The 26849-nt window shown below is 46.5% G+C and overlaps 1 protein-coding gene across 4 annotated transcripts in view; it reads right to left on the reverse strand.

The window, feature by feature from the left end:
• PSIP1 (PC4 and SRSF1 interacting protein 1) overlaps positions 1–26849 on the reverse strand; it is a 560846-nt gene that overhangs the window by 173969 nt on the left and 360028 nt on the right. For all 4 annotated transcript variants that reach the window (XM_086961408.1, XM_086961410.1, XM_086961411.1 and 1 more), the window contains one exon: positions 9190–9245. In XM_086961408.1, coding sequence (XP_086817534.1) covers positions 9190–9245 — 56 coding nt within the window. The remainder of the gene's footprint in view (positions 1–9189; positions 9246–26849) is intronic.

Genomic DNA, 26849 nt, shown 5'->3' on the forward strand with positions numbered 1-26849 from the left:
TGTGGTCTGAATTTCAGGTTTGAACCAAGAGATTCGCAACCAAGTGTGTCTCCTGAGCATGACACTTGTGTTAATGGCCCTGGCTGCGGTGTCTGCTGCGTCTAGCGCGCATTTGATGGATGCGTTTGTTATGAGCTCCCCCCCCTGGATTAGCATTTCTGCTCCTTCTTTGTAGGCCTCAGGCAAATGTTGAAGCAGTTGCTCTAAAGTGTCATAATGCGCCCTATCGTATCTGGCTAATAGGGCCTGTGTATTAGAAATTCTCCAGATATTAGCTGCTTGAGCAGCCACCCTTTTCCCTGAAGCTTCCAATACTTTCGATTCCTTGTCTGGAGGAGGAGCATCACCCGTAGTTTGCGAGTTGGCTAGCTTACGAGCATTTGAGACCACCAGAGAGTCCAATGGCAACTGTCCCTTAATAAATGTAGGGTCCACAGGCGCCGGTCTGTATTTTCTTTCAATCCTGGGGTTGATAACCCTTGCTCTAGTGGTTTCTTTGAAAATGACCCCTGCGTGTTTAAGGACACCTTTTAGCATTGGTAAAGTTTTAACAGACTTCTCTGAAGTGGAGAAAGTGTCGAACAGGAAGTCCTCCTCAACTGGGTCAGCGTGCATGTCCACATCATGATTTAGCGCTGCCCTTTCAATCAAAGCGTTGAACGCAGCTGTATCTTCTGTTGGAGAAGTTTTAACAGGATAAGAAGGAGTATCCGGAATAGTCTGTGACTCCCCCTGGTCAGCAGGGTCAGTCATGGCTTGAGTCTGGTCATCCTGATTCGTGTCCGCAGGGTAATGATATTGTTCATCATGGTCATACCCCATATCCTCAGTAGTGGGAGAGTATGCAGAAGTGTCCTGGGCATGGTACCTTACAGTCTCAAAAAGGACAGGCAACGTTGAAGAATCTCTTTACTTCTTGAGTGGGATTTTGTATGACGCCAGAGGATGTTCTGACCTTATCTTCCTTTGATAGATAGTAAGTCTACAAGATTCGGAGTCGATATGTAGCTTCGACTGGTCATCATATGAGGGCTCCTGACACAAAACGTCCTCTTCTAGAGGATGTGCCCTTTTTCCCCAACGACACCTTCTTGGATGTTTCGACCCCAGGCTTCGGATCGATCGCTTTAGGGCGCGCAGTCTGGGGCAGACCGAAATTTATTGGCGGCACAGGGTCTTTAGACAGACTGACCTTCTTCGGGGCCGGCGTCGATGGAGGGCTGGCGTCGATGGAGGCCCGACCGATTTTGCCTTTTCGCCAGTAAGTTTATGTCCTTGCGTCGACTTCGGCGCTCGTGGCGTCGGAGGCACGCTTTTCTGTCTCGGCTCGACGTGGTCCTTCGAGGCGCTTTTGGATTTCGACTCGAGGCCTTTGACGAGCTGGAGCTTGTCGACTAGATGCTTCGGATCGAGAAGCTTCTGAGACTCGAGTCCTTTGTTTGTGTCGCTGTCCGTCGACGTTGACTTAGTCGGCTCGACATGCTTGGATTTGATGGTTGACTTTAGCGCACCGATCTTCGGTTCGACACTCTTCACCTTTGACCTCGCAGGGTCGTCAACACCTCTTTTGTTCGTCGACTCCCATGGGAGGGAGCTCTTCGATCCGAAGACTGATTTCAGCAGTTTCGGTTTTGACTCAAGGGCTTTCGGTTTTGTTTTAAGTAGATGGACTGATGGCTCATGTGATAGATTCTTAGCCGGGCCTTGACGCGGGGCTATAGAATGTTCTTGAAGATCTTGGCTAAGGCCTTCTGGCGATGCCTCGACCTGAGCCCTTGGAAGTCTTTGAGTGTCTGTTTCGGGCCCTGTACCCACCGCTGGGCCTGGTTCATCGCTTGAGTCGTCATCAACGGCTCCAATGGGGGGATACGTCGTCCCTTAACTCAACAACGTTTTCATCCTTGACGTTCTTCTAGTCGTCTTGAGAATAGTGAGAGTCATGCTCCGAGCCGGGATCCGACTGCTGTTCTGGATCCTCAGTATCGACGACCTCATCGCCTTCTGCGTCGAAGATATTCACCGGGTCGGGCGCTGGCTTCGACATAGCTTGCCTCGCTGCACGTCGGAGTCTAAGCGTCTTCTTTGACCTGAATCGAGAACAAGCTAGACAGTTGTCTTCATTGTGCTCTGGTGAAAAGCACTTGTTGCACACCGGGTGTGCATCGATGTGCGGGTATTTAGAGTTACAAAGCGGGCATCGTTTGAACGGGCTCTGTTCCATCGACTATAGTCACCGGTGTCGAAAAGGCCATGCGGCTCTCTTCGACGTCCTGCTCAAGAATAACTGGAACAAGATCTTGGCACCGATCGAAACGATACCGACGCCCCAAAGGCCTTTTGGCCTTTAGAAAAGTTTCCGAACTGGAGTAAAGAAAATTACATCAAACCCAATGGCGGAAAAAAACAATCTGAGGATGGAGAGGATGCCCATGCGCACTGTAGTCCGGGGGAGGAGCCACCTATCTCTTGATACTTCTAAGACTCTTCCAGGACAACAATGTGCAATCATCCGGACCCAACACTAGGCGGCGATCTATGCACAGATATGAATTCAGCAGCCCACATGCCTCGAACACAAAGTACCACCAAAGGTGCACCCTCAGCGGCACTAGGGCGGCCGGGTGCAATGTGTTGTTTCAAAGTTGGGCGCCCTGTTTTCAATGAGGAACCTCCAGTTTGCAAAGGCACTGCGGGCTTGGGGACGAAGGTCTCCTGGGTGCGGCCACCACTTCGAGAGGTAAGCTGGGAAGTTAGGGGTTGGTTAGGCACAGTCGGTTTGGGGCCGTGGGGCGTCTGGTGCAGGGGTGCCTTTTGGGGTCGGATCTTCTTGCCAGCTCCTAGTTCCGGTTGGGGGGGTAATCCTCCGGATTTAGGTTGCAGGCAGGTCAGGAATCGCCGGATCTCGGGTCAGGATAGCCGGTGGGGGTCCCTTCTTGTGGTGTTTGCCCACTCGAGCTCTGGCGGTGGACGGTGGGTGCAGAGTGGGGCAGATTCGCGGTGTCCGGCTGGGGCCAGATGTTTCAGATGAACAAAACTGGTGTTCACGGGAGACAAAATCTTTGTAGTTGAAGGCAAGCCGGTCCTCCAGGGTTTTCGAGGTTGCTGGCTGCAGGACACACCGGGAATTTCGCAGGAGCAGGTTCGAGGGGGAGACAGGCCGATAAGGCTGGGGCCAAGTCAGTGGGCATCTTCCTCTTGTTAGCTGCTGCAGGTCTGTTTGGTACTTCTTCTTGTCTGAAGAAGCAAGGCTCAAGGGTGCCCCTAAATACTAGAGTTAAGGGTGTGTTGCAGGTAGGTAAAAGGCAGGGACTAATGGGTCCCTTCCCTGGGGTGGGTGCATCCCCTATTATGCCAACCTAAGGTGGGAGGGGGGCATACGCCTGTCCCTGGTTGGCTGAGTCTTCCCATCTGCAAGATGGCAGGGACTGAGAGTTGTGCTTCACCTCGCCTCTCCCACCTGAGGGGTGGAGTTGGCAGAAGTGGACACACCTTTTCCTCATCTGGTTTTCCCACCAGTTCTCCTGCCCAAAGTGGGGGTTAGAACCAGTGGGGACCAGTTGCTGAGAGCAGCAAGTGCCCTGGGGAAGCTCACAAATTATATAAGCTCATAATAACAACATAACAAAGGCGGCAAGCCTTTGAAGCTTCCCCATCGTGAACCCTGCCCTTCCTGGGGGAGGAGGCTTGGCACCTCGTCCCAGGATGTGCATTGTTTCAGGCCCCAGAGAGAAGAAGGCTCTTGACCCAGGGGTCCAGAAACATGTCTGGTGGTGGCATCTGAAAGCTCCACTCAGCCTGGACAGTAGGGGTAGGTTCGTTTTCAGGTGGCATCTCTAAGATGCCCTCTGTGTGCATTTTTCATTAAATTCCACACTGGCATCAGTTTGGGTTTAATGTGCAGAGAAGTTTGATACCAAACTTCTCAGTTTTCAGTGTAGCCATTATGGTGCTGAGGAGTTTGCAATGACAAATTCCCAGCACCATATACTCTTAATGGACTTAAGACACTGTAGGGGCGTAGGGCTCATGCAACTGTACCCTCACCACTGGTATAGTGCACCCAGCTAGAGGGGTGACTGATCTATGCCAGGGTAGTAGGTTGTAGGCATGGCACACAGAGGTGTGCGCCATGTCTGCACCAAAACACGCAGCCTGGTAAGGGTATGTGTGGGTGTGTGTGTGTGTTACTATCCTTGTGGGGACTTGGGTGTGATAACACACTCACGCCTGCAAAGGCAGTGTGTGTGTCAGGGTACAGGGCCTCTAAGGGTGGCACAATAAGTGCTGCAGCCCTTTGTGGTCTTCCCTGGTCACAGTGCCCTGAATACCTGTGGTACCATTTACCAGGGGCAGACCTGTGGCCAAAGATGCCAATTGGGTTCATTTGTGGGAAAGAACACAGGTCCTATGAAACTGATAGGCAGGGACCCAGGTCACAATAAGTGAAAGTGCATCACTAGTCTGGCAAAAAGTTGGGGGGTTACTGCAACAGAAACTCACTTTCCTACAATGAAAGGCCGTCCTTATACATTTTGTTGTTCAACCACTGCAGAGAGCGATGAGTACAATTGTTTACCAACACTCAATCAGCTAAGAATCCCTGTGACTGGTTCCACTGACGTGCTTAGCATTCCTGAAGGGGACGCACGTGAAGCCTGGCATGGGGAACAATCATGATGCAAGAGGTCATCATTCTGAACCGCTGCATAAATACTCAAGCTGGTATTGAGTGAGAGGGCTGAAACTAATGAGTCAGTGACTCAATATTGCAAATTCTGGCTGCAGTGGGGAAGGCTAGAGCTCTTCGAATATCTAAAGTGGCTCGTAGATAGTTTTCAGTTTTGGAAGGTTGAAACTGCGATTTCAACACATTGACTGTGAACCCCAGTTGATGCAGTACTGACAGTGTTATGTGAGTGTGCTGGAGACACTTTGGGTATTAACTAGCTTTGTAAGCCAGTCCAAGTACAGGAATACATGAATGTGTAGTCTTCGTAGGTGAGCAGCGAACACTGCTGGACATTTATTTATTTATTTAAAAGTTTTATATAGCGCGAACAAGATCTTTGCAGATATCCGAGCGCTTTACAGAAACAAGGGGTAGGGGCAAATAAGAGGGTGTTTAAACAAACTATTAGGTACAATATAGTAGTCGGTAGTACGTGAGTAACAACATAGGATAGCAGTCAGATAAAAACTTAAAACCGATAGACAATCAGGTAACCAGTAATACAAAAAGGTGCAAAGTCTTTGTTCCAACAAAAATAGAGTTCAAGTGAATTTAGCCATAAGGATGGCTTTTACCTCTTTCTTAAAAAATGCAGTGGAGGAGATAAGTCTGGTTTCAGGAGGGAGTGCATTCCAGATCCTGGGTGCCATACCTGAGAAGGAACGTTTGCATGTTTTTTCCTTCCGGAATCTTCGAGGTTTCAGGAGGAGATTTTTTGTGCTTCTATTGGATCTGAAGCCTCCTGATATAGTCAGCTTTTGAGTGAGGTAGTTAGGTGACTTGTGGTGTATGGCCAAGTGTGTCATACAGGCAATTTTCAACTGTATTCTGGCTTCAAAAGGCAGCCAGTTCAGGGATTTTAAGTCAGGGGATATATGCAAATGTTTTCTTGATCAAGTGATAAGTCTCGCTGCAGCGTTCAAGGAGGCTCTTAGGGGTGAGGTTGTTGATAGGGGGAGTCCGCTGAGAGCCACAATTCCGTAGTCTATGCGAGGGATGACTAGGGCTTGTACAGCAGTTTGGAAATCCTTAGCTGGGAAGAAGGGCTTAAGTTTCCTCAAAGTGTTGATTTGGAAATTAGCTCCTTTAGTAGCTTTGCTAATGTGTTGCTGCATGTTGAGATTGGCGTCAAGTGTGATGCCTAAGGATTTCGCGGAGTCCACGATGGTGGGTTGGACATTGAGTGCAGTTAGGTGCTGGAGCCAGGTTTGGGTGATGGCGATTTTCGCAGGAGGTGAGATCAGCAGGAACTCAGTTTTCAGAGCATTTAGTTTGAGGTGATTATCTGCCAACCATGATTGGGTGTTTCTGAGCGTGGAGTTCAGAAGTTTGATGTCATCCGGGGATTGTAGTTTGAGGTAAAGTTGAGTGTCATCGGCGTACATGTGAAAGTGTACATTAGAAGCTTGAAGCAAGGTGGTGAGTGGTTCCATGACGAGGTTGAACAAAGTGGGGGATAGGGAAGATCCTTGTGGGATGCCTAATGTTACAGGCAAAGATGAGGACAGCACGTTGTGGATCTTGAACTTTTGATCCCGCTTATGTAGAAAGGAAGTGAACCATTTGAGCACAGTCCCGGATAAACCCATTCTGGTGTTTAACAGCTCCAGTAGGTTCTCGTGTTTGACAGTGTCAAATGCTGAGGAGAGATCAAGTAGGATGAGGAGGCAGGAATCGTTGTGATCAAGGATTTGGAGGGTGTCATCAATTATGTGCGTCATAGCCGTTTCCGTACTGTGTTTTGCTCGGAAGCCTGATTGATGAGGGTTGAGGAGGTCAAACTGATCAATGTGTTTTGTCAGTTGAGGTTGTACGCATTTTTCCAGCAGTTTGGCCAGGGTGGGGATATTGGTAATAGGGCGGTAATTGTTTAGGTCAGCCGGGTCAGCTGTAGGTTTCTTGAGTATAGGCGTGACTTGCCCTACCTTGAGGGAGTAAAGTAAAGACTATGGGAGCAGTGGTGACTCCGAATGGGAGTAACTTCAACTGGTAATGCTGCCCCGCTACCACAAATCTGAGAAATTTGCGATGAGGGGGATGTCTTGGAATGTGGAAATACGCGTCCTTTAAGTATAGAGTAGACATAAAGTCGCCCTGTTGTAACAGTAGGAGCACTTGTTGAAGCGTCACCATGTGAAAGTGATCTGATTGTATGTAAAGGTTTAATTCTCTGAAGTCCAAAAAAAGTCTGAGAGAACCTTCCTTTTTGGATATGAGAAAGTACAGGGAGTATACGCCCAACCCCTGATATTGTAGTGGTACAGGCTCTATGGCTCCCTTCCAATGGAGAGATCGTACGTCTTGTTTGAGGATGTGTAAATGGTCTGGTGACATCTTGTGTGAAGGTGGAGGAATGTTTGGAGGATTGTTGGTAAGCTCCAGGCAATAACCAGAACGGATAATTCCTAGCACCCATTCGGCTGTAGTTATTGATTGTCAGACGGGTAGGAATTGTGAAAAACGCCCAACAGGTGTTAAATGATCTGGGGGATGGGGGTCAAGTCACGGTTTGGTATTGGAGGGGGATGTGCATGTGTTGGAATCTCTACCTCTGCCATTGTTGCCTCAGTAGCTCCCGCTGAAGAAAACCTTGGAAGTAGAGGGCTGATTGAGGAGGTATTCTTGGACCCTCCACGATAGAAGGAGCGCCAAAAGAAACCTCAGCCAGAAGGGGACAGTAGGGCCCCCACAGATTTTGCCAAGTCTGTGTCCTTTTTCATCTTTTCTAAGGATGTGTCTACAACAGTACCAAAGAGGTGTTGTTTGTCAAACAGCATGTTAAGAATAGAAGCTTGAACTTCTGGTTTAAACCCAAAAATTCTTAACCAAGCATGCCATCTTAGGTAGCACGCTGGTGTTGACGGCTCTAGCCGCAGTGTCTGCTGAACCTAACGCGTACCTAAAAGAACTGTTACAGATATGCTTTCCCTCATGTACTAGGTCTTGAGCTTTTGACTTGTGCTAATCAGACAGGAATTGGAGCAACTGCTCCATTTTGTCCTAATGTGCCCTATCGTACCTGGATAAAAGGGCTTTGGTGTTAGAAATGCGCCAGTTGCAAGGGCTACCCAAGTCAATGATAAATTGAGCTTTGGTGGCTGAGGATTATGCTGCGACCCCAGGTTTAATACTGTCAGTGAATTCCAGGTGCATTGTATCCACAATGGCTTGATTTCGTTTTATATGCGGACTTCAAAATAAAAAATGAAATACAAAAAACAAATGATGGTAGAGGAATGCAGCAATACTCAAAAGAATGCATTGACGGAGATCAGCCAGAGGGTATTTGACATGGCAGCAAGGACAGCAGCGAAATGGCGTCCATTCCATCGCTGTGGAGACATGTTGGGGGGACATCAAACAAGGCCCTGAAAAGTGAACTCCCACATGAAGCCAGCTTGACGGAGAGCTGTACAGTTGAAACAGCAACCGTTGACCCGAACAGAACACTTCAACTATGTTGAACCCGAGCACATGTCTGGACAAGACGGCAGAAAGAAAACAATCTAACAATGGAGTCGACGACCATGCGCATTACCAGCAAGATGAGTCACAGTACCACATGACTCGAAAGACTTCTTCGAAGATAAACAACTTGCACACATCCAGGCCCAACACTAGATGGCAGGAGTATGCACAACGTGCATCTTCAGCCACCCATGCCTTGAACATAACACTTCTTTGATGGGTTATGTATTTTTATTATTATTACCTGGATTTCTATAGACTGGAATGTTCAGAGCCAATAATTTTAAAACTATTACTTCACAGAAACATCACTAATCAAAGTTTATCATCATAATTATAAGCCCCTAAATGTGACGTATGACAGACATGCAACCGAACTCAGCACCCATTTCCTCCTGTGTTTGTTTTGGCTACTGAGGAGAAATCTGAGGTCACCTTTTCCGTCAGGATTTATTCTTTACATTGACTTAAAAGGGTGGATTTTGTGAATTGTGTCCCAAACAAGACATTAACTGGTCATCATTCTTGATACTGCACTGTTATGTTTTCCTTTATTTTTTATTGGTCATTCTTGTCAAGTATTTTTAATATATTTTGGTTTATCATTCTTTTGGGGTGGAGCAGGAGACATGGGTTACCATGAGTCTCATGCCCTTTAACTAGAGCATAAGCTTTTTGCATCTTTTCTGCTTCCTAAGCCAAACCTACCAGTCCAAGTAAAGGGGTTGTCCTTACATTAATTGGTATAGCTCTTTGTTTTATTTTACTAAAAAAGATTTTAATTTCACAGTGTGACTACTCTGCTAAAGTTTGTAAGACTTCACTGTTCCTAACATTTTTGCTCACTGAACGAGAAGCTCGCCACGGTGTTCTAACAAAAACTATTCTGGTAGTGCATTTTATTTTTAGAACCGAAAATAATTCGGCGAGTAGTAACTCATTCTCAAACCAACCATAGGCATTCACAATCAATCATTACATGGGCAACCTACCTTTTTTCTTGTCCATTTTCTTGATGTCAACTTTCTTGGTATCCTCCTTGTGACTCCTGCCAAAATTCAAAACAGAAGATCTCTAGTGCTGGACTAATTTTGTCTATTGAGTGCTTATTTTTTAATGAAGCAACATTAGTATTTGTATTCAAATAACAGGCTGACAGCCTACAGCTCTTAAAAAGGAAAATGCTACTTACCTAGTATGCATCTGTTCTTGGCATGTAGAGCTGTATAGTCACATACTTTGCATAGCATGCCATATAATGTTGGGCCTGGATGTTTGCACTTTGTTTTTGTTCGAATAAGTCATTTCCAGTCTTGAGGTAGGTGACTCCTCCTTTCGGTGATAGAGCGCATGGGCATCGGCTCCATTGTTAGATTGTTTGCCGCAGAGGGTGATAATGGAGCTAGTAAGAGTAGTAAGAGATGTCCAAGTAAATGTGTATCTAAGTAAGATATTAATGCAACAGGTATAGGTACTTGGGAGGCGGGTGGGCGCATGTGACTACAGCTCTACATGCCAAGAACAGATGCATACTGGGTAAGTAGCATTTTCCATTTGAGGCATTTAAGCTGTAGATCACATGCTTTGCATAGACTATACAGCAGTTATTTCCCAAAGCAGTGGCTAACCTGTAGCTGTTGCAGTTGTCTGAATTAGTGTACGTAAAACGACTTGGCCCACACTAGCTTGCTGTTTTGCTAACACATCCACACAATAATGTTTTGTGAATGTGTGAGGTGTAGACCATGTTGCAGCTTTGCAGAGGTCATCTATGGTTATATTTAGGCTGTCTGGTTTTAGGTTTAAACCTACAATAACTGATAAAACCCCACCGAAAGGGAAATAGCCCTCACCAGTGTAAACATATAAACACCGAAAAAGCACCTCTCAACCACAAAATCAATGCCATTCAAAGAAAGGAAAAGAAGAGTGAAAGAGTAATTTTTTTCCTTCCTGAAGGGGCCAATACATTATAACTTTGTTATACAAGCTAGCATCAAGAAAGACTGAGCTAAAATTATTCTGCTTGAGGATGTCACTAAAATATTGTTTTTTCTTCCTTTTTCTATTTTCGGTTCTGTGGTCTTTGTTCTAAAGAAGCACATTTTAGGTCTTCAATTATTTTATAAACTGTAGAGAATCAGGAAATATCAAAATCATATTTGATATTTTGGCTGCTTCTGGGTCTTTCAATGATAGGTAAAATGGCTGGCTTCAGAAGAATCTTTCCCAATATGTGCCATCACATTTACCCACAGAAAATGGGTAAACCCCATGATACATCAGCCCCCAGTTTCTTGTGAGTCAGTATTGATAGTAGGTGAATTGCTAATACCTCAGGCTTTAAACATTCAATGCAAGGTATAGGGACAAGTATATGTGATAAGAGTGCAATCACCAAGCATATGGGATTGTGGTGAAAACATGACACCAGACTTTTGGAAAACATGGAACGCAGTGTCACTTGCAATGTTGCTGCTATAAGGTTCTTTCCAAGTTCAACAAAGATTGGAGTGATTTTGTTTGTATTTGCAGTGATTCAGCTACGTATATGAAAATGTTGTGAGATGACCTGAGCTGAAGTGCTTCCCTGTAAGAGATCCTTGCCACTTGTTAAGATGGTATGCTGAAAGCATCTTTACAATCTTCAGAGTTAATGAAGAATTGTTTTTTAAGGTATTGAAATCACTTGAAAACACTGAAAAAACCCCACCAGAATTGACCAAAAATAGAAACTGAAAACTGGAAAGCCTAGTTATATTCCCTAAGAATGCTATAGAAGCCTGTTGGTTTGCGTGTGGAGGGCGCTCTAGGGGGAACTGTTTGTTTTGCCTTTGCATAACATGTCTGAATGCACTTGACTATCCACCTTGCAATGCCCGATTTTGATATAGGATTGCCTTTATGTGGTGGCGCAAACGCGACAAACAGTTGTTTTGTCTTTCAGAAAGATTTTGTCCTTTCTACATAGTAAAGTAGTGCTCTTTTCACAACTTAACTGTGCAAAGCACGTTCTGCACAGAATTTGATTGAGGGAAGAACACAGGCAACTCAACAGATTGGTTAATATGAAAGGCAGAAATTACCTTTGGTAGAAACTTAGGGTTGGTCCTAAGAACCACCTCGCTTTGGTTTACTTGTAAAAATGGTTCTTCAATGGTTAGTGCCTGAAGCTCGCCCACTCTCCCCAGTGATGTTATAGCTATGAGGAAAGCTACCTTCCAAGGGAGAAATTGCAGTTCACATCTATGCAATGGCTCAAAGGGTGGACCCATGAGTCTGATAAGGACAATGTTGAGATTCCACACTGGAGCAGGTGGAAGTCTTGGAGGAATGATTATTTTAAGTTCCTCCATAAATGCTTTAATGGCAGGCACTCTAAAGAAAGACAGATGTTGTCTGTTCTGTAGGTATGCAGCTATTGCAGCAAGATGTAAGCGTATGGAAGAGTACGCTAAATTGAAACGCGGCAGATGTAACAAATAGCAAATTATGTTTTGAACTGAAGCGTCCAGCGGGTCGATTTTATTTTATTACAGTATATTACAAATCTTTTCCACTTTGCTACATAGCAAGCTCTTGTGGTAGGACGTCTAGCCTCTTTGATGATGTTCATGCAGTCTGGCAGGAGATTAAGGTAGCCAAACTCCAAGTTTCAGGTGCCAGATCGCAAGATTGAGATAACTGGGATCTGGATGTCTTATCTCCTCATGGCTCTGAGTGAGAAGATTGGGAGCGAGATGTTTTTGGTGAGGAACTACTGAGAGCTCCAACAGTGTTGTGAACCAGGGTTGCCGGGCCCATGTGGAAGCAACTAGGATTAGTGTCAAGGACGCCTGTCTGAGCTTCCGAACCACTAATGGAATGAGTGGGAGAGGTGGAAAAGCGTATGCAAATATCCATGTCCAATTCATCCATAGTGCATTGCCTTTGGACAATGGGTATGGATGCCTGGATGCAAAGCTTGGGCACTTTGAGTTTAGGTTTGTGGCAAACGGATCTATGTCCGGAAAACCCCACATTTAGAAGAATGGGAGGAGAACCGGAGGATGGATTTCCCATTCGTAAATTTGTTGTCTTTGACGACTGAACAGATCTGCAATATGATGGTTTACTCCTGGGAGGTGTTCTGCAAGGAGATACATTTTGTGACGTATAGCCCATTTCCAGATGGTCTGTGCTACTTGTGACAGCTGGAGAGTGTGTCTCCTGTTTTTTGTATGTAGTACATTGCTGTCATGTTGTCTGTACGGATCAGGACGGCTTTGCCTACTAAATGTACTTGAAACGCTTTGAGCTCTTGAAAAAATGCTAGCAGCTCTAGATGATTTATGTGAAACTTCTTTTGCAGCAGGCTCCACAGGCCCTGAATTGTATGCGTCTGGAGATTAGCTCCCCAACCAGTGAACAAGGAGTCTGCTGTTAGCTCTATCTGCGGAACCGGGCCGAGGAAGTGCGGCCTTTAGAAAGGTTTTGTGTATTCCACCATTGCAGAGAGCGATGGGTGCGGCCGCCCACCAAAACTAGATCGGATAAGAGACCCTGAGCCTGGTTCCACTGATGTGCTAAGGACTCCTGGACGCATGTGGATTCTTGAGTAAAGGACTATTAGAATACAAGAAGCCATCATTCCTGGTAACTGCATGAACACTTAAGCTGGTAATTAGTGTTGAGGCTGAAACTGACGGAGTAAAGTTTGCATGGTGCGAATTCTGGCCGGATTGGGGTAGGCCAAAGCCTTTTTGTGTATCTATTGTGGTTCCTAGATACGCTTATGTGTTGGATGGTTGTAAATGGGATTTGGACAGATTTACTGTGAATCCAAGATTGTGGAGCAACTGCACTGTTTTGTGAGTGTGACGTAGGCAGCTCTTTTGCGAGTTGGCTTTTATGAGCCAGTCGTCCAAATACTGGAAGACATGAATGTGTTGTCTTTGTAGATGAGCTGCGACTACTGCCAGGCACTTGGTGAAAACCATGGGTGTGATAGTTACTCCAATTGGTAGCACCTTGAACTGATAGTGCTGGCCTGCTACTACGAACCTGAGGTACTTGAAGTGAGCAGGGTGCATTGGGATATGGAAATAGGCGCCCTTAAAGTCCAGAGTGGACAGAAAATCTCCTTGTTGAAGGAGCGGGAGCACTTGCTGGAATATGACCATGTGAAAGTGGTCCGACAGAATGTATAGATTTAGTTCTCAGAGGTCTAGTATAGGCCTTAGAGAGCCGTCCTTCTTAGGAATTAAGAGGTAGATGGAGTTTTCCCCTGCCCCTTGATATCTTAATGGAACTGGTTCTATAGCTCCTTTTTGTAACAAAGAGAGAACTTCTTGCTTTATAAGGGTAAGATGTTCTTGTGACATTGCGTGTGATCTTGGAAGAATGTTTGGGGGAGTGTGTGTAAGTTCCAGGTAGTAACCATATTGGATCATTTGAAAAACCTGTTTGTCTGACGTGATTGTGTTCCAGACAGGGAGAAATTGTGAGAAATGTACCCCAAAAGGAGTGGAATGATCGGGGGTAGCGGAAGGAAGTCACTGCTTGTTATTTGCAGGGGAAGTGCATGTGGAGTTGCCTCGGTCTCTTCCCATACCATTGTTTCCTCTAAAACCTCCTCGGAAATAGTCTCTTGATGAGGGCGATGGGTTGTTACCCTTGTAAGAGGAGGAGGGTTTTTCTGTAGAAATATCTTTGTCAAATAGCTGGTTGAGAATAAAGGACTGTACCTCCGGTTTGAAACCTGAAATTCTAAATCATGCATGTCTGTGCAGCAATACGCTGGTGTCACTGCACACACTGCTGTGTCTGCTGCATCTAGGGCGCACTTGATGAAGGTGCCCTGCGGGCCGATGTGATGGCCACGAGGAACGCAGCCTTCCAGGACAGGTGCTGCAACGAAGCCTTATGAAAAGGTTCGAAAGGCTCCTCCATCAATCTGGACAGCACCACATTCAAGTCCCATGAAGGCGAAGGAAGCCGGACAGGAGGGAACACTTTCTTCAAGCCTTCCAAGAAGTCCATGATCACAGGGACCTGCAAGAAGGAAGTCTGTAAAGGGCATTTTGTGTAGGCAGTCAGCGCAACGAGATGAACCTTAATGGAATGAACATTAAGGCCAGACTGCGCCAAATATAGAAGATACGGAAGGATGACATCTTCCGTACACGTCATTGGATCATAGTTCTTGGACTTGCACCAGATGCAGAATCCCTTCCACTTGTAAGCATAGGAAGTCCTAGTGGAAGTTCGCTTAGCCTCCTTCAGAATGTCCATTCAATCTTATGGTAGATTCAAATGGCCATACTGCACTCTCTCAGGAGTCATGCCGCCAAACTCAAAGACGAGGGGTTGGGGTGCACCATCTGCCCCCCCCCCCAACTTCGCCAGAAGGTCCGGCCGGCACGGCAGCTGTATGTGAGGAAGGAGAGACCGGTGAAGCAGGTCCGTGAACTACCACTGCCTGGGCCATTCCGGGGCAATCAGGATCATCCGTGCCCTGGACTGGGACAGCTTGATGAGCACCGCCGGAATCAGGGGAATGGGCGAAAAAACGCACAGAAAGCTGTTCGATCAGTCGATCCATAGCGCATTCCCCAGCGTCCCCTGCTGGTAGTACCTGGAGGCGAAGTCTCGGCATTTGCTGTTTTCGGTGGGGGCGAACAGATCTAAGTCTGGAGTCCCCCACCTTGCGAAGAAGTCTCCTAGTACTTCGTCGTTTATGACCCATTTGCGGTTTTCCTGAATCAGTCTGCTCAGCGTGTCCACCTGAACATTCTGCACACCTGGCAGATGAGACACCGTTATCGTCACTGCTCTGGCTAACAGCCAGTGCCAGATTGCCTGCGCTTCCTGTGACAGTGTGCGTGATCTCGCGCCCCCCCCTGCTTGTCAAGGTAAAACATCGTGGTCGTATTGTCTGTCCGCACAAGTAAGGAGTCGATCTGGAAGGACAGATGAAAGGCCTTCCGTGCCAAGTGAATAGCTCTGAATTCCAGGAAACTGATGTGAGACGTGGACTCTGTCTGAGACCACGCCCCCTGGATCTGTAGATGGTCTGAATGCGCTCCCCAGCCCAGGAGAGACGCATCCGTAACGATAGTCCGAGTCGGGAAGTCCCTGTGGAAAGGAACCCGTCTGAGGATATTCTCTGCTGAGCACCACCATCTCAGGGACAGTTGGGCGTGAAGAAATAACTGAATCCGGTCGTCCCAACACTCTTTCTTCTGGTTCCACTAGTCCTCCAAACCGTCCTGTAGCGGCCACATGTGTAGGAGCGCATGCGGAGTGAGGAAGATACAAGAGGCCATCGATCCCCGTAGAGAAGACATCGTCCTCACTGTTGTAGATGGAGTAGCTAAGAGAGCCTGAGCCTTCCAAAGGGAAGACCCGGACGGCCTTTGTTCGCCGAGGAGCATCAAGCTCTCCCGCGTATGCGCACAATATACTTGTGAATTTATAAATGGCGGCCTGGGACCACAAACAAATTCTGGGAGGAAAAGACACCGCTGGAAAGGGCGAAAGGCCTTAAGCCGTTCTCCACGCCCCAAACCTACAGCCTTTAAAAATCTGATTCAGACTTCGTGCGGGCCACTCACTACCCTCATGGCAGCCCAAGGGTTGCCCAAAGAACGGGAGAGTAGAAGCACACCGCTGAGCCGCAGGCTGTAGAGACGTCAGACCAATACAAGTATGGCAACGTAGGACAAATCCACCCTACCTGGGGGTCGGCAGGAGAGAAAAAACTCTGCTCCGACACAGATGTTTAGATCTGAAACTATCAGGCCCTTTAGACTATCTCTTGTAAGGCCTCCCTCCTGTCTCTCGGCAGTGGAACCACAAATCGGTGGAGAAACACCCCCTCACAGGGGTCTTACCAAAACGGCCCAGCAACAGCGGGCCACAGCATGCTGTCTGTATGCCGCCACCCCAGTGACCAAGTCAGGGTACGGTCGAAGCCAGAACCTCCTGACAGGTGGTAGAGGACGAAAGTTAAGTACCGCCAACCAGTTAAGAGGAGGAGAGAGCCTCCCCGTACTCATGGAAGACGCCTCCCTGGCATCAAGGCACGGGGGGGATCGCAGACTGAGGGGCCAAAGGCCCCTGGGGTGGTGGGTGGGAGAGGGAATCGTAGCAGAGCAGGAGGCGACCCAGACGCTGAGTAGGTATGCAAATACTCAAAACTAAGCAAAAGGACCAACGTCCTCCGCTTACACGTGGTAAGTAGCCACAGACTCTCCATCAGAAGGGTTTCTAGACGCTGATCAACTGCAAGGCGTCGTGAGTGGACGTTGCCGGGAACACAAAGTCCCCTCCTACGAAGAGAGACTCACCACAGAGCGAGGCCTGGAACAAGACCCAGGCGTCAAGCGCCGGCAAGTATTCCGCGGATGTAACCCATGACGTCGACCTCACTACGACATCACCATTAATAAGACAGTGACTGTCTCTACGACATTGCTGTACATCGACATCAAGCAGCACTGCACCGAGACGCCGAGCCATCCATAACGGTGACGTCTGGCCTAACGGAAGATAGCGGAGCCTATTGAGCCTCACTGCTCCATGACGTCGAGCATCACTGCTCCATGACGTCGAGCATCACTGCTCCATGACGTCGAGGCACTCCATGACTTCGAGGCACTCCATGACGTCGAGGCACTCCATGACGTCGAGGCACTCCATGACATCCTCGACGCTGACCGGAACCGCGTCATAGCGCAGACGTGCCCCTACTGGGGAGAACCCCAGAGGTCACAGCATGGGGACCGGTAAAGGACCTACCCTCTCCTTACCCAGAGGCTGAAGATGGCTTCAAACTCCCTGCTCCAAACCTGGGAGCCGAAGCCTCCTAGAAAAGAAGTTACAGAGAAGACAGGTGTCAAAAGACAAAGGAAACACAGAATATAAACCCTGTGAGCTTTGGTCTTTAATTCAGCTGCAGACAAAGCACTTGTCAGACAGAAATAGTACAAAGACAAGAATACTGCAGAAATTCTGCCAAAAACAAACACAGCAGAATGTAGATAAAGGCCAAAGACGTCGAGTGAAGCTGCAAAAATCCAAAATTATCACAAAAATTGAATTAAAAAAGCTCAAAAAAAGAAGAAGAGCTAATGCTCCAGGGTTCTGCTAGCAGGAGCCGGAAAAAAGAACCGAAAGTAAGGGAGACCTGCTGTGCATTCTGGGATACTGAGAGAGTTCTGGAAGATTCTCTTAAAGGCACAGTATCCTGTTTTGAGCCACATAATGGCAGCCTATGGGGCTTGTCTGTCCATTCCTTCCTCTCTATCATTCCAGAGGGTTTTCCTGGAAAAGGAAAGTTTTTCTCTGTGGAGAAATCTGGACAGGCTGTGCTGTTGTGGATTTTTGGTGGAATTTCTAGTAGAAGTACTGGACAGTGTAGCCTGTGGATATAGGCTGCATTATCTGTCTTTAAATTCTCTATTATGTGGCTGTGCAGTTCAGCATTTTTTGACAACTTAAGAGATTATTTTTGATTGCTCCGTGGACCGCGCACATGGGCGGGAATATTCACTAGATTATGACTTTACACAGAGATCCCCTACTACAGAAACAGAATAATGATAAGGCCATGCAGTTAAAAAGGGTCAGTCCCTTAGCATCAAGTGTACAAATATTTTCCTATAGCCACACCTTAAAGGGGGTTTCTGGCCAAGGACGTATGCCCAGAGGAAAAGGGAGGATTCCCCAAGGGTGTGGAAGATCGATGGGTTCACAGGGGTAGGTGGGGTTGCAATGGGAGCAAAATATAAAAAACATCCTCATTTTACATTATATTTTGAAGAGTAAGCTGTCTCTTAGTTTGCCTGGCCTATGGAGGAAGGAGGGGGTCGGAGAAAAACCCGGTATAGTATGAAGACTACAAAAATAAAGTTTATGTCATGGAATGTTAACTGGTTGCGATTCCCTCGAAGACAAAGGTTGATTATGAAATACCTGCAGCAATCCTCTGCCCAGGTTTTTCTTTTACAAAAGACTCATTTGAGTTGTCTAGAGTTGTCTTCGGTAAATATAAATGGGTTGGGTGCTTTCGCTGCTCTGAGCAGACAATACATAGTAAAGGAGTAGAGGTCTTGATTAGACGAAACTTAGGCAGCTTCATTAAGTTCACGTTAACTGACCAATCTGGGAGGTGGATCCTGGTGCAGGTGGTTATACGGAGGGCAGAACTTGCTATAGTATCTTATAACGGTGCCAAGATCGACGACCCGGCTTGTCTATTCAGAGTGCAGGCCAAACTTGTTGAAGTTACTGTCCCAATAATAATCGTGGCGATTTTAATGTCCTCCTTAACCCCTCCAAAGATAGGTCTTACCATAGACGACATATGGTAGCTCAGCGCACGCGTCGGGTAATGATTAATATGATGCATGAGCTCGGGTTGGTAGATCTATGGAGATCGAAGAGGGACGGGGAACCAGGTCATGGCCACTCCTCAAGATTAGACTACATCCTTACTGATAGGTGGGGTTTAGAGCACTTAGTGGATATCTCCATCCAGCCATCTATTCTATCCGATCATGCCCCAATAACTTTCATATGCTTAAGTGGTAAACCGAAACCCACTCCAAGGTGGACACTAAAAAGGGCAATGTTGTCGAATGAGGAGCTAACAAGTTATCAAAACATCGACTGCAGAGTACTTTGCCGAGAATATAGGGTCAACATCTCTGGAGTATGTTTGGGACGCATTCAAGGCCCATATTCGCGGAGTGCTACATAGTTGGATATGCTCCAAAAATAGGTAAGAAATGGTAGAACTTAAAAAGGTGGAGAAGGAGATATCCAGGTTGGAAAAATTCAGATCCAGCTGCCCACCTGATCATCTGCCACAATTCCTTAAGGATTTGGAGAGCCAACGTTTGGCCTATTGAGGTAAACTGGACCAAAAAAATTAGAGGTCAATGGGCAGTCCACAAAATGGAAAACTATGAATATGTCGAAAAGGCAGGAGCCACTTTGGCATGGAAGATTAAAACCGACAGTGAGGGATAACATCAACAAGTTGATTGTAGATGAAACTGGCACAACCCCATGTGACCAGGAGGATATGCAGAGGTGCCTCCTGTCTCAGTTTTCAAAGCTCTATAAAGAAGAGAGGGTACTTCCACCGATTTAATTCAAGACTGGCTAAAAAGCAAAACTTTACCTAGTCTGACAAGAGAGGGATGGGACTTACTAGAAGTCCCCATCTCAGAAGAAGAAATTAAGAGAGGTTTAAAAAGGATCAAAAATAAAGCGGCAGGGACGGATGCTCTCCTGGGCCAAATGTATAAGATCTTGGAAGACGTCATAGTGACTAGACTTAGTGAGCTGTTTAACTTTATCTATAGCCCTGAAGGTAGGATCCCTCCATTATGGAAGGAAGCAATAATAGTGCTAATCTTGAAACCCGGAAAAGACCCGCTTAGAGCTGACTCTTATAGACCAATCTCCCTCTTGAATGCAGATTATAAGATCTTAACTAGCATTCTGGCATGGAGGTTGGTTAGGGTTGCCCCCCCTCCTCCCCTCCCCCCATCTGATTAATGTAGACCAAAAGTTTTTTTTGCCCGGAAGATACATTCAACAGCAAACCTTACAACTAATTGGCTGTATAGACCTGACGGTGGCAGGGTCGGAACCTTTGGCCGCTTACGCCGCCGCCAAGGCATTTGATCGTGTCAATTGGACATATGTTTGGGAGACCCTAAAGGTAATGGGGTTCAACCATCATTTGTAGGTACCCTTACTAGGTGCTATGAGGGGGCTTCTGCAGTCATTCTACTTAATGGTTTATTGACATTGAGCTTTAGTATTTAAAGGGGAACACGTCAGGGGTATCCCATTTCACCCCAGTTATTTAACATCTACATTGAACCCCAGGCTCAAGCCCTGAGATCTGATGTGCAGATCCACCCATTTCAGGTATCTGACTACAACTGTAAGCTGGCCCTCTATGCAGATGACCTGCTGGTATACACTAACAACCCAGCAGAGGTGCTTCCCACGGTGGAGGATAACTTGGACGAGTTTAGCCTGTACTCTGGATACTCAGTCAATTCCTCCAAGACCGAGGTAATGTGCTGTGGCGTCGAGGGGTGGACCGGGAGGTGCCGTGGGGAGTTCAGGTATGTGGGGATTACCATAACACAAGATATAGAGGATATCCCCGTGATTAACCTGAGGAAAGTGTCCAAGGAAATTGACCATCTTTTCTTGAAATGGCAGAATCTCCCCCTTACCATTTTTGGCAGGGTAAACCTGGTTAAAATGGTTATTCTGCCGAAGTTGACAGACTTGTTTGGTGCCATTCCTCTAGGATTTACAGGGAAACTTCTGGGGAAAATCCAAAGCAAACTAGGGAGCTTCATATGGGCTAATAAAAATTCCAGTTTATCCAGGAAGAAGTTAAAACGGAGGCTACTAAAGGGTGGCCTTGCCCTCCCATATGTGTTTCTGTACACCCTCGCCTTTCAGTTTAAAAACATCTGTTGCTTACTCTCTAGCCCTGCTAGATCTTACTGGGGGAAGATTCTGAATGCCATGGTCCATCTCGAGGGAGGCAGAACTGGGTTTTTATAAAAATTTGGGGCTCTCAGATTTTTCAAAAAAACTTTTTAAAGTAATAATGTCAGCTCTCAGTGTATGGCAAAACATTGAAGCGAGATGGGGAATAAGATATTATTCTGATTTTGCCCCAATTTGGGACTCTCTGGGGCTTCCCGTTTGCCAAAATGATAACTTGCCCATCCCTATTTAGAGGGCAGGAATTTCTATCTGGTCCGATTTAATATCTTCGGAAGGAGTCCATTCATGGGATGTGTTAAGGGCAAAAATAGGTGGCTCCTTCTCTCGCTTTAAATATTTACAAATATGCTCTTGGTATGCTGCTGAGAAGGACCTTATAGGCGGAAACTGGGAGATTGAAAACACAATCCAAAACGAAAATCCCAGAAAGAAGGAGGTAGGGCTATGGTATAGGTGTCTCCTGCATGCGGAGGACGTAGGTCTCCCTCCCCCCCTATTCAGTATGGAATTAATCAGTCCTGGAAGATGCATCTGTTGATTTTTATCTTTTTCCCTTCAAAACCTATACAAGTATGTCAAGTCAGCTTCTTTAAAGAAGAATCACTTCTTTGTTTTAAATAGGTTATATTATACGCCCAAAAAAATTGCAAGGTTTGCCCCAAACTCATCCATTAAGTGTCCAAGGTGTGGTGTAGTGGAGGCTGACTATCTACATATGTTTTTTGTTTGTGTGGGAGAATGAGGAGAGGGCACTGGAGGGAATTTTTAAAGTTAAATTAAATCTTAATTTTCCATTAGTTGTTTTCGGTACCGGCAATCTTACAAACCGACTACCTAATAAATTAATGGGTTTATTCCTTTTTTTTATACTAATGGCCCGTAAAGAGATCTGTAGGTTGTGGAAAGACCCCAGACGATCGCAGTATGAGAACTGGTTGGGAGTAGCATTAAGCATGGCGAGATTGGACCGGGGTCCAATGATTACACCAAGCCTCGCACAAAAGAAGCTGGCCTGGTTACAGCGTTTTGGTTACAGTTGTAATTTTTAAAGAATATAAATATATTTTCAAAGTTGACACTTAAAAACTTTTCAGTGAAAAACTAGCAATGTTATCCTATGGAAGGACATTTAAGTTCCTTATTTTTGTAATCCAGTACTGGACTCCTAGGTTCAGCACTGGGACCTCTACCTAAGACAGGTAAGTATTTACGTTTCTGTAGTTGGTACGATTTTTAAAGAATATTTGTAATTTGCAAAAATCGACACTTAGAAGAAATTTCAGAGAAAAACTGTCAATGGTTTCCTATGGAAGAAAATGGATTTAACTGGGAAGTACACAAAATTACAATCCCTCTTGCCATGCCCCAATCAACTCAGTGCACTGCAACCAGGGGCGCACAACAACATATCAAGGCCCCCCCACCTTCACTCCAGCAGTGCAGCATCAATCAAATAGCAATACAAAACAGAAGAACCAAGAGGAAAAAAACAGAGGATAAGTCCAGGGTAAAGCCAGAGAGAATAAGAACATGATAATTAAGCAATTTCATCAGCAGTGGCCCGTGTGACATGCGGTAATTTAACACTGTTGTCTTGGGATGTTATTATTACTTTTGCGGTTCAGTACGGAGCTAGAAAGTACAGCACTGCCTTCTCTCCTGATCCCAGGTGAGTATTTCAGAAACCGTTATTAGGCTGATTTTAGAGGAATATTTTAAAGTTTCAAAACTCCACCCTTTGCAGAAATTTCAGTGAAAAACAGTCAATGTTAGCCTATAGAAAGAAGGAATATGCTACTTACCAGTATGCATCTGTTCTTGGCATGTAGGGCTGCTAACATTCATACCTGTGGATAGATCGCCACCTAGTGTTGGGTCCGGATGATTGCACCTTGTTGTCCTGGAAGAGTCTTCGAAGTAGCACAAGATAGGTGGCTCCTCCCCTGGACTACAGTGCGCATGGGCATCCTCTCCATCTTCTGATTGTTTTTCGCCATTGTGGCAGAGATGGAGTATAGTACAGTAAGAAATGTCCTTGCAAAAAGAGAATGCTACAGCTGTAACAGGCACCGGGGAGGAGGGTGGGCGATATGAATGTTAGCAGCCCTACATGCCAAGAACAGATGCATACTGGTAAGTAGCATATTCCGTTCGAGGCATCTGGGCTGCTGAATTCATATCTGTCCATAGACTGTATAGCAGTATCTCCTCGAGCGGTGGTCACATGTGCCAGCTGCAGCAGTTTGAAAAAGAGTTTTAAGAACAACCTGTCCTACAGCAGCTTGCTGTTTGGAATGTACCTCTACACAATAATTTTTTGTGAAAGTGTGTATGGTAGATCATGTGGCTGATCTACAGGTATCCTCAAGAGGAATATTCCCTAGGAAAGCCATGGATGCCCCCATTTTGCACGTGGAGTGTGCTCTTGGGGGGGGGGGGGGGCTGTTAAAGTGCGTTTAGCTTTTTGATAACATATTTGAATGCATTTAACTATCCATCTGGCTATTCCTGACTTTGATATGGGATTTCCTTTAAGTTGTGGTGCGAAAGCAACAAACAACTGTTTTGTTTTTCTGAATGCCTTTGTCCTGTCAACATAATATAGCAGAGCTCTCTTTACATCTAGGGTGTGTAGGGCTCTTTCAGCTACTGATTGTGGATGGATTTTGGAAGAACACTGACAGTTCTATAGATTGGTTGATATGGAAATTGGATATGACTTTTGGCATAAACTTAGGGTTTGTTCTAAGTACTACCCTGTTTGCGTGTACTTGCATAAAGAGTTCTTGGATAGTTAGTGCTTGTAGCTCGCTAACTCTTCTAAGTGAGGTAATTGCAATGAGGAAAGCTACCTTCCATGTGAGAAATTGTAGTTCACATGAATGTAGGGGTTCAAAAGGATGCCCCATAAGTCTGGTGAGTACAACGTTTATATTCCAGACTGGTGAAGGTGTTTTTTTTGGAGGAATTACCCTTTTAAGGCCCTCTATGAACGCTTTGATTGCTGGTACTTTAAACAGTGAAAGGTGTTGTCTGTTTTGGAGGTATGCTGCTATAGCAGCGAAGTGTTGTCTTATAGAAGAATAAGCTAGGTTGCACCTTTGAAGGTGCAATAGGTAGCATATGATGATTTGTGTAGAAGCATCTAATGGATTGATTTGGTTATTGTTACAGTAAATAACACATCTCTTCCATTTAGCTGCATAACATGCTTTAGTAGTTGGCCTTCTTGCCTCCTTAATGATGTTCATGCAGTCTGGAGGTAAGTTAAGGTATCCGAACTCCAAGACCTCAGGAGCCAGAACGCTAGGTTCAATTAATTGGGATCTGGGTGTTTGATTTCTCCATGGCTCTGAGTCAGAAGACTGGGTGTGAGTTTTAGTCTTTGATGAGGCACTACTGAGAGTTCTAGGAACGTTGTGTACCATGGCTGCGTTGCCCATGTTGGACAACTAGGATCATTGTGACTGACTGTTGCCGTAGTTTGCGTGCCACCAGCGGAATCAGTGGAGCTGGGGGAAAAGCGTACGCAAATCTGCCTGACCAGTTCATCCATATCGCATTGCTCTGTGACAATGGATGTGGGAACCTGGCGGCAAAGTACTGGCATTTTGAGTTTTCTTTTGTGGCAAACAGGTCCATCTCTGGGTGCCCCCATTTTTGAAAGAATGGTTGGAGGACTGGAGGGTGAATCTCCCATTCGTGTAGCTGCTGGCTGTGTCTGCTGAGCAGATCCGCTATCTGATTGTCCTTCCCTGGGAGGTGTTCTGCCAGGAGAAAGATGTTTTTTGGAATAGCCCAATTCCATATGCTCTGCGCTAGGCGAGACAGTTGTAGAGAGTGCGTTCCTCCCTGTTTCTGTATGTAGTACATGGCTGACATGTTGTCAGTCCGGATCAACACAGTCTTGTTGTACAGGTGTTTCTGGAATGCTTTTAGAGCTAGAAATATTGCTAGCAACTCCAAATGGTTGATATGCATTTTTTTCTGTTGGATTGTCAATAGCCCTTGCACTGTGTATTGGAGTACGTGGGCTCCCCAACCTAACAGTGATGCGTCCGCTGTTATCACTATTTGTGGAACCAGCTCTTGGAACAGTCGTCCCTTGGAAAGGTTTTGTGGGATCCACCACTGCAGAGAGTTGTAAGCACGACTGTTTACCAACACTAGGTCCTTCAATGGTCCCTGAGCTTGGTTCCACTGTTTTGCAAGGCATTCCTGCAGTGGATGCATGTGAAGTCGGGCATGAGGGACAATGAAAATTCAGGAGGCCATCATGCGTATGAGCTGCATGAACACTCGAGCTGACGGGGAGTGTTGTGGTCGGAATTTGCGAATGACCATTTGCATACTGGCTATCCTTGCTGCGTTTGGATATGCCTTTGCCACCGAGGTATTTATGGTAGCTCCCAGATATTGCTGTATGTGGGATGGCTATAGGTGGGATTTTGGGTAGTTTATTGAATAGCCTAAGCTGTGTAGCAGCTGAAGTGTTTGAGACATATGGCTTATGCACTGTTTGTACGATTTTGCTTGTATCAGCCAATCGTCCAGGTATGGATACATATGAATGTGTTGTCTCCTTAGATGTGCAGCTACTGTCGCTAGGCATTTTGTGGTACAAAAGGGGTTGGTGATGGACGGAGCATCTGAATCAATCAGACATTCACACCCAGTCAAAAGATCTGCGTTTAATCCATCACCGTTCTTTAGCCCACTCTGCCACTCCAGTTCAGACATGGCTATATGCAAATCAGTCTGACCCTGTGCCTCATGGGAACAGTCCAGCCCGAACTGCCAAGCCAGGTCTTCCCTGGACCGGAAACAAGCTTCCGAGGACCGGTTTCTGGCATTCTAATTTAATTTAATTTCTAATTTAAAATACTTATAGAGCGCAGCATACACCTTGCGGTTTCTTGGCGCTGAAGGTTCAGTGGCTGAGGGGAAGGAAGACCGGGGAGGAAATTTAGGCGGGGAAAGCCTGGCTAAATAGGAAGGTTTTCAAGTCTCCACGGAAGGAGAGGTACTGAGTTGCGGAGCGGAGGTTATCAGGGAGAGAGTTCCAGAAGGAGGGGGCCAGAGTAGAGAAATTGGATCCACCCCACTTTTTGCGCGAGAAACGGGGGATCAGGAGAAGGGACTTGGAGGAGGACCGGAGATTTCTTGCGGGGACGTAGGGTTTGATAAGTGAAGTGATGAAAGCAGGGGCAGTGCCCTGACGGGCCTGGAAGACCATGCACCCGATTTTAAAGAGGGAACGTTGTTTCACAGGGAGCCAGTGGAGTTTCTTTAGGAGGGGGGTGGAGTGGTGATAACGTGGGAGGCCATATATCAGTCTGGCCGCCTGGTTCTGGATGGTTTGGAGTCTACGCAAACTGTAGGCAGGGATGCCATGGAAAAGAGCGTTGGCGTAGTCCAAACGCGAGATTACCAGAGCGGCCATAATGGTCTTGAGAGCCTGAGGGGTGAAGAAGCGGGAGACAGAGCGGATGGTTCGAAGAGTGAGGAAACAGGAAGAGACCACGGAGCTGATGTGTGAGTGAAGAGTGAGCTGATTGTTCATTTTGACACCCAGTGTTTTGACAGTGGTGGAGGGGGAGGGTGCAGGGCCAAGGGAGGGGGGCCAGAAAGAAGAGTTCCAGGGGCTGGACGAACCACCAGTGAGAACCAACTCAGTTTTATCAGGGTTCAGTTTAAGATGGTTGTGATTCATCCAGTCCCTGATGAATGTCATAGTAGACTGGAAATTGGAGACCGAGAGAGAAGAGGGGGACAGATCAAAGATGAGCTGGAGGTCATCCGCGTAGTTGAAAACGGTGACCTCCAGCTGCTGGAGAGCAAAGATGAGAGGAAAGATATAGAGGTTGAAGAGAAGGGGGGAGAGAGAGGAACCCTGGGGAACACCGCAGGTGACAGGGAGGGGGGTGGAGGTGAAGTCGCCTAGACGGACCGCCTGGGTGCGGTCCCTCAGAAAGGAGGAGAGCCAGACAAGGGCTGATCCCCCGATGCCGGCCGCCTTGACACGGGTGAGTAGGATGGTATGGTCCACCGTGTCAAAGGCGGCGGAGAGATCGAGGAGGACCAGTGCCTGGTGGTTGTTGTCATCCATGCCCTTTCTGAG

Source organism: Lissotriton vulgaris, chromosome 3_1 (genome assembly GCF_964263255.1).
Source record: "Lissotriton vulgaris chromosome 3_1, aLisVul1.2, whole genome shotgun sequence".
NCBI lineage: Eukaryota > Metazoa > Chordata > Amphibia > Caudata > Salamandridae > Lissotriton > Lissotriton vulgaris.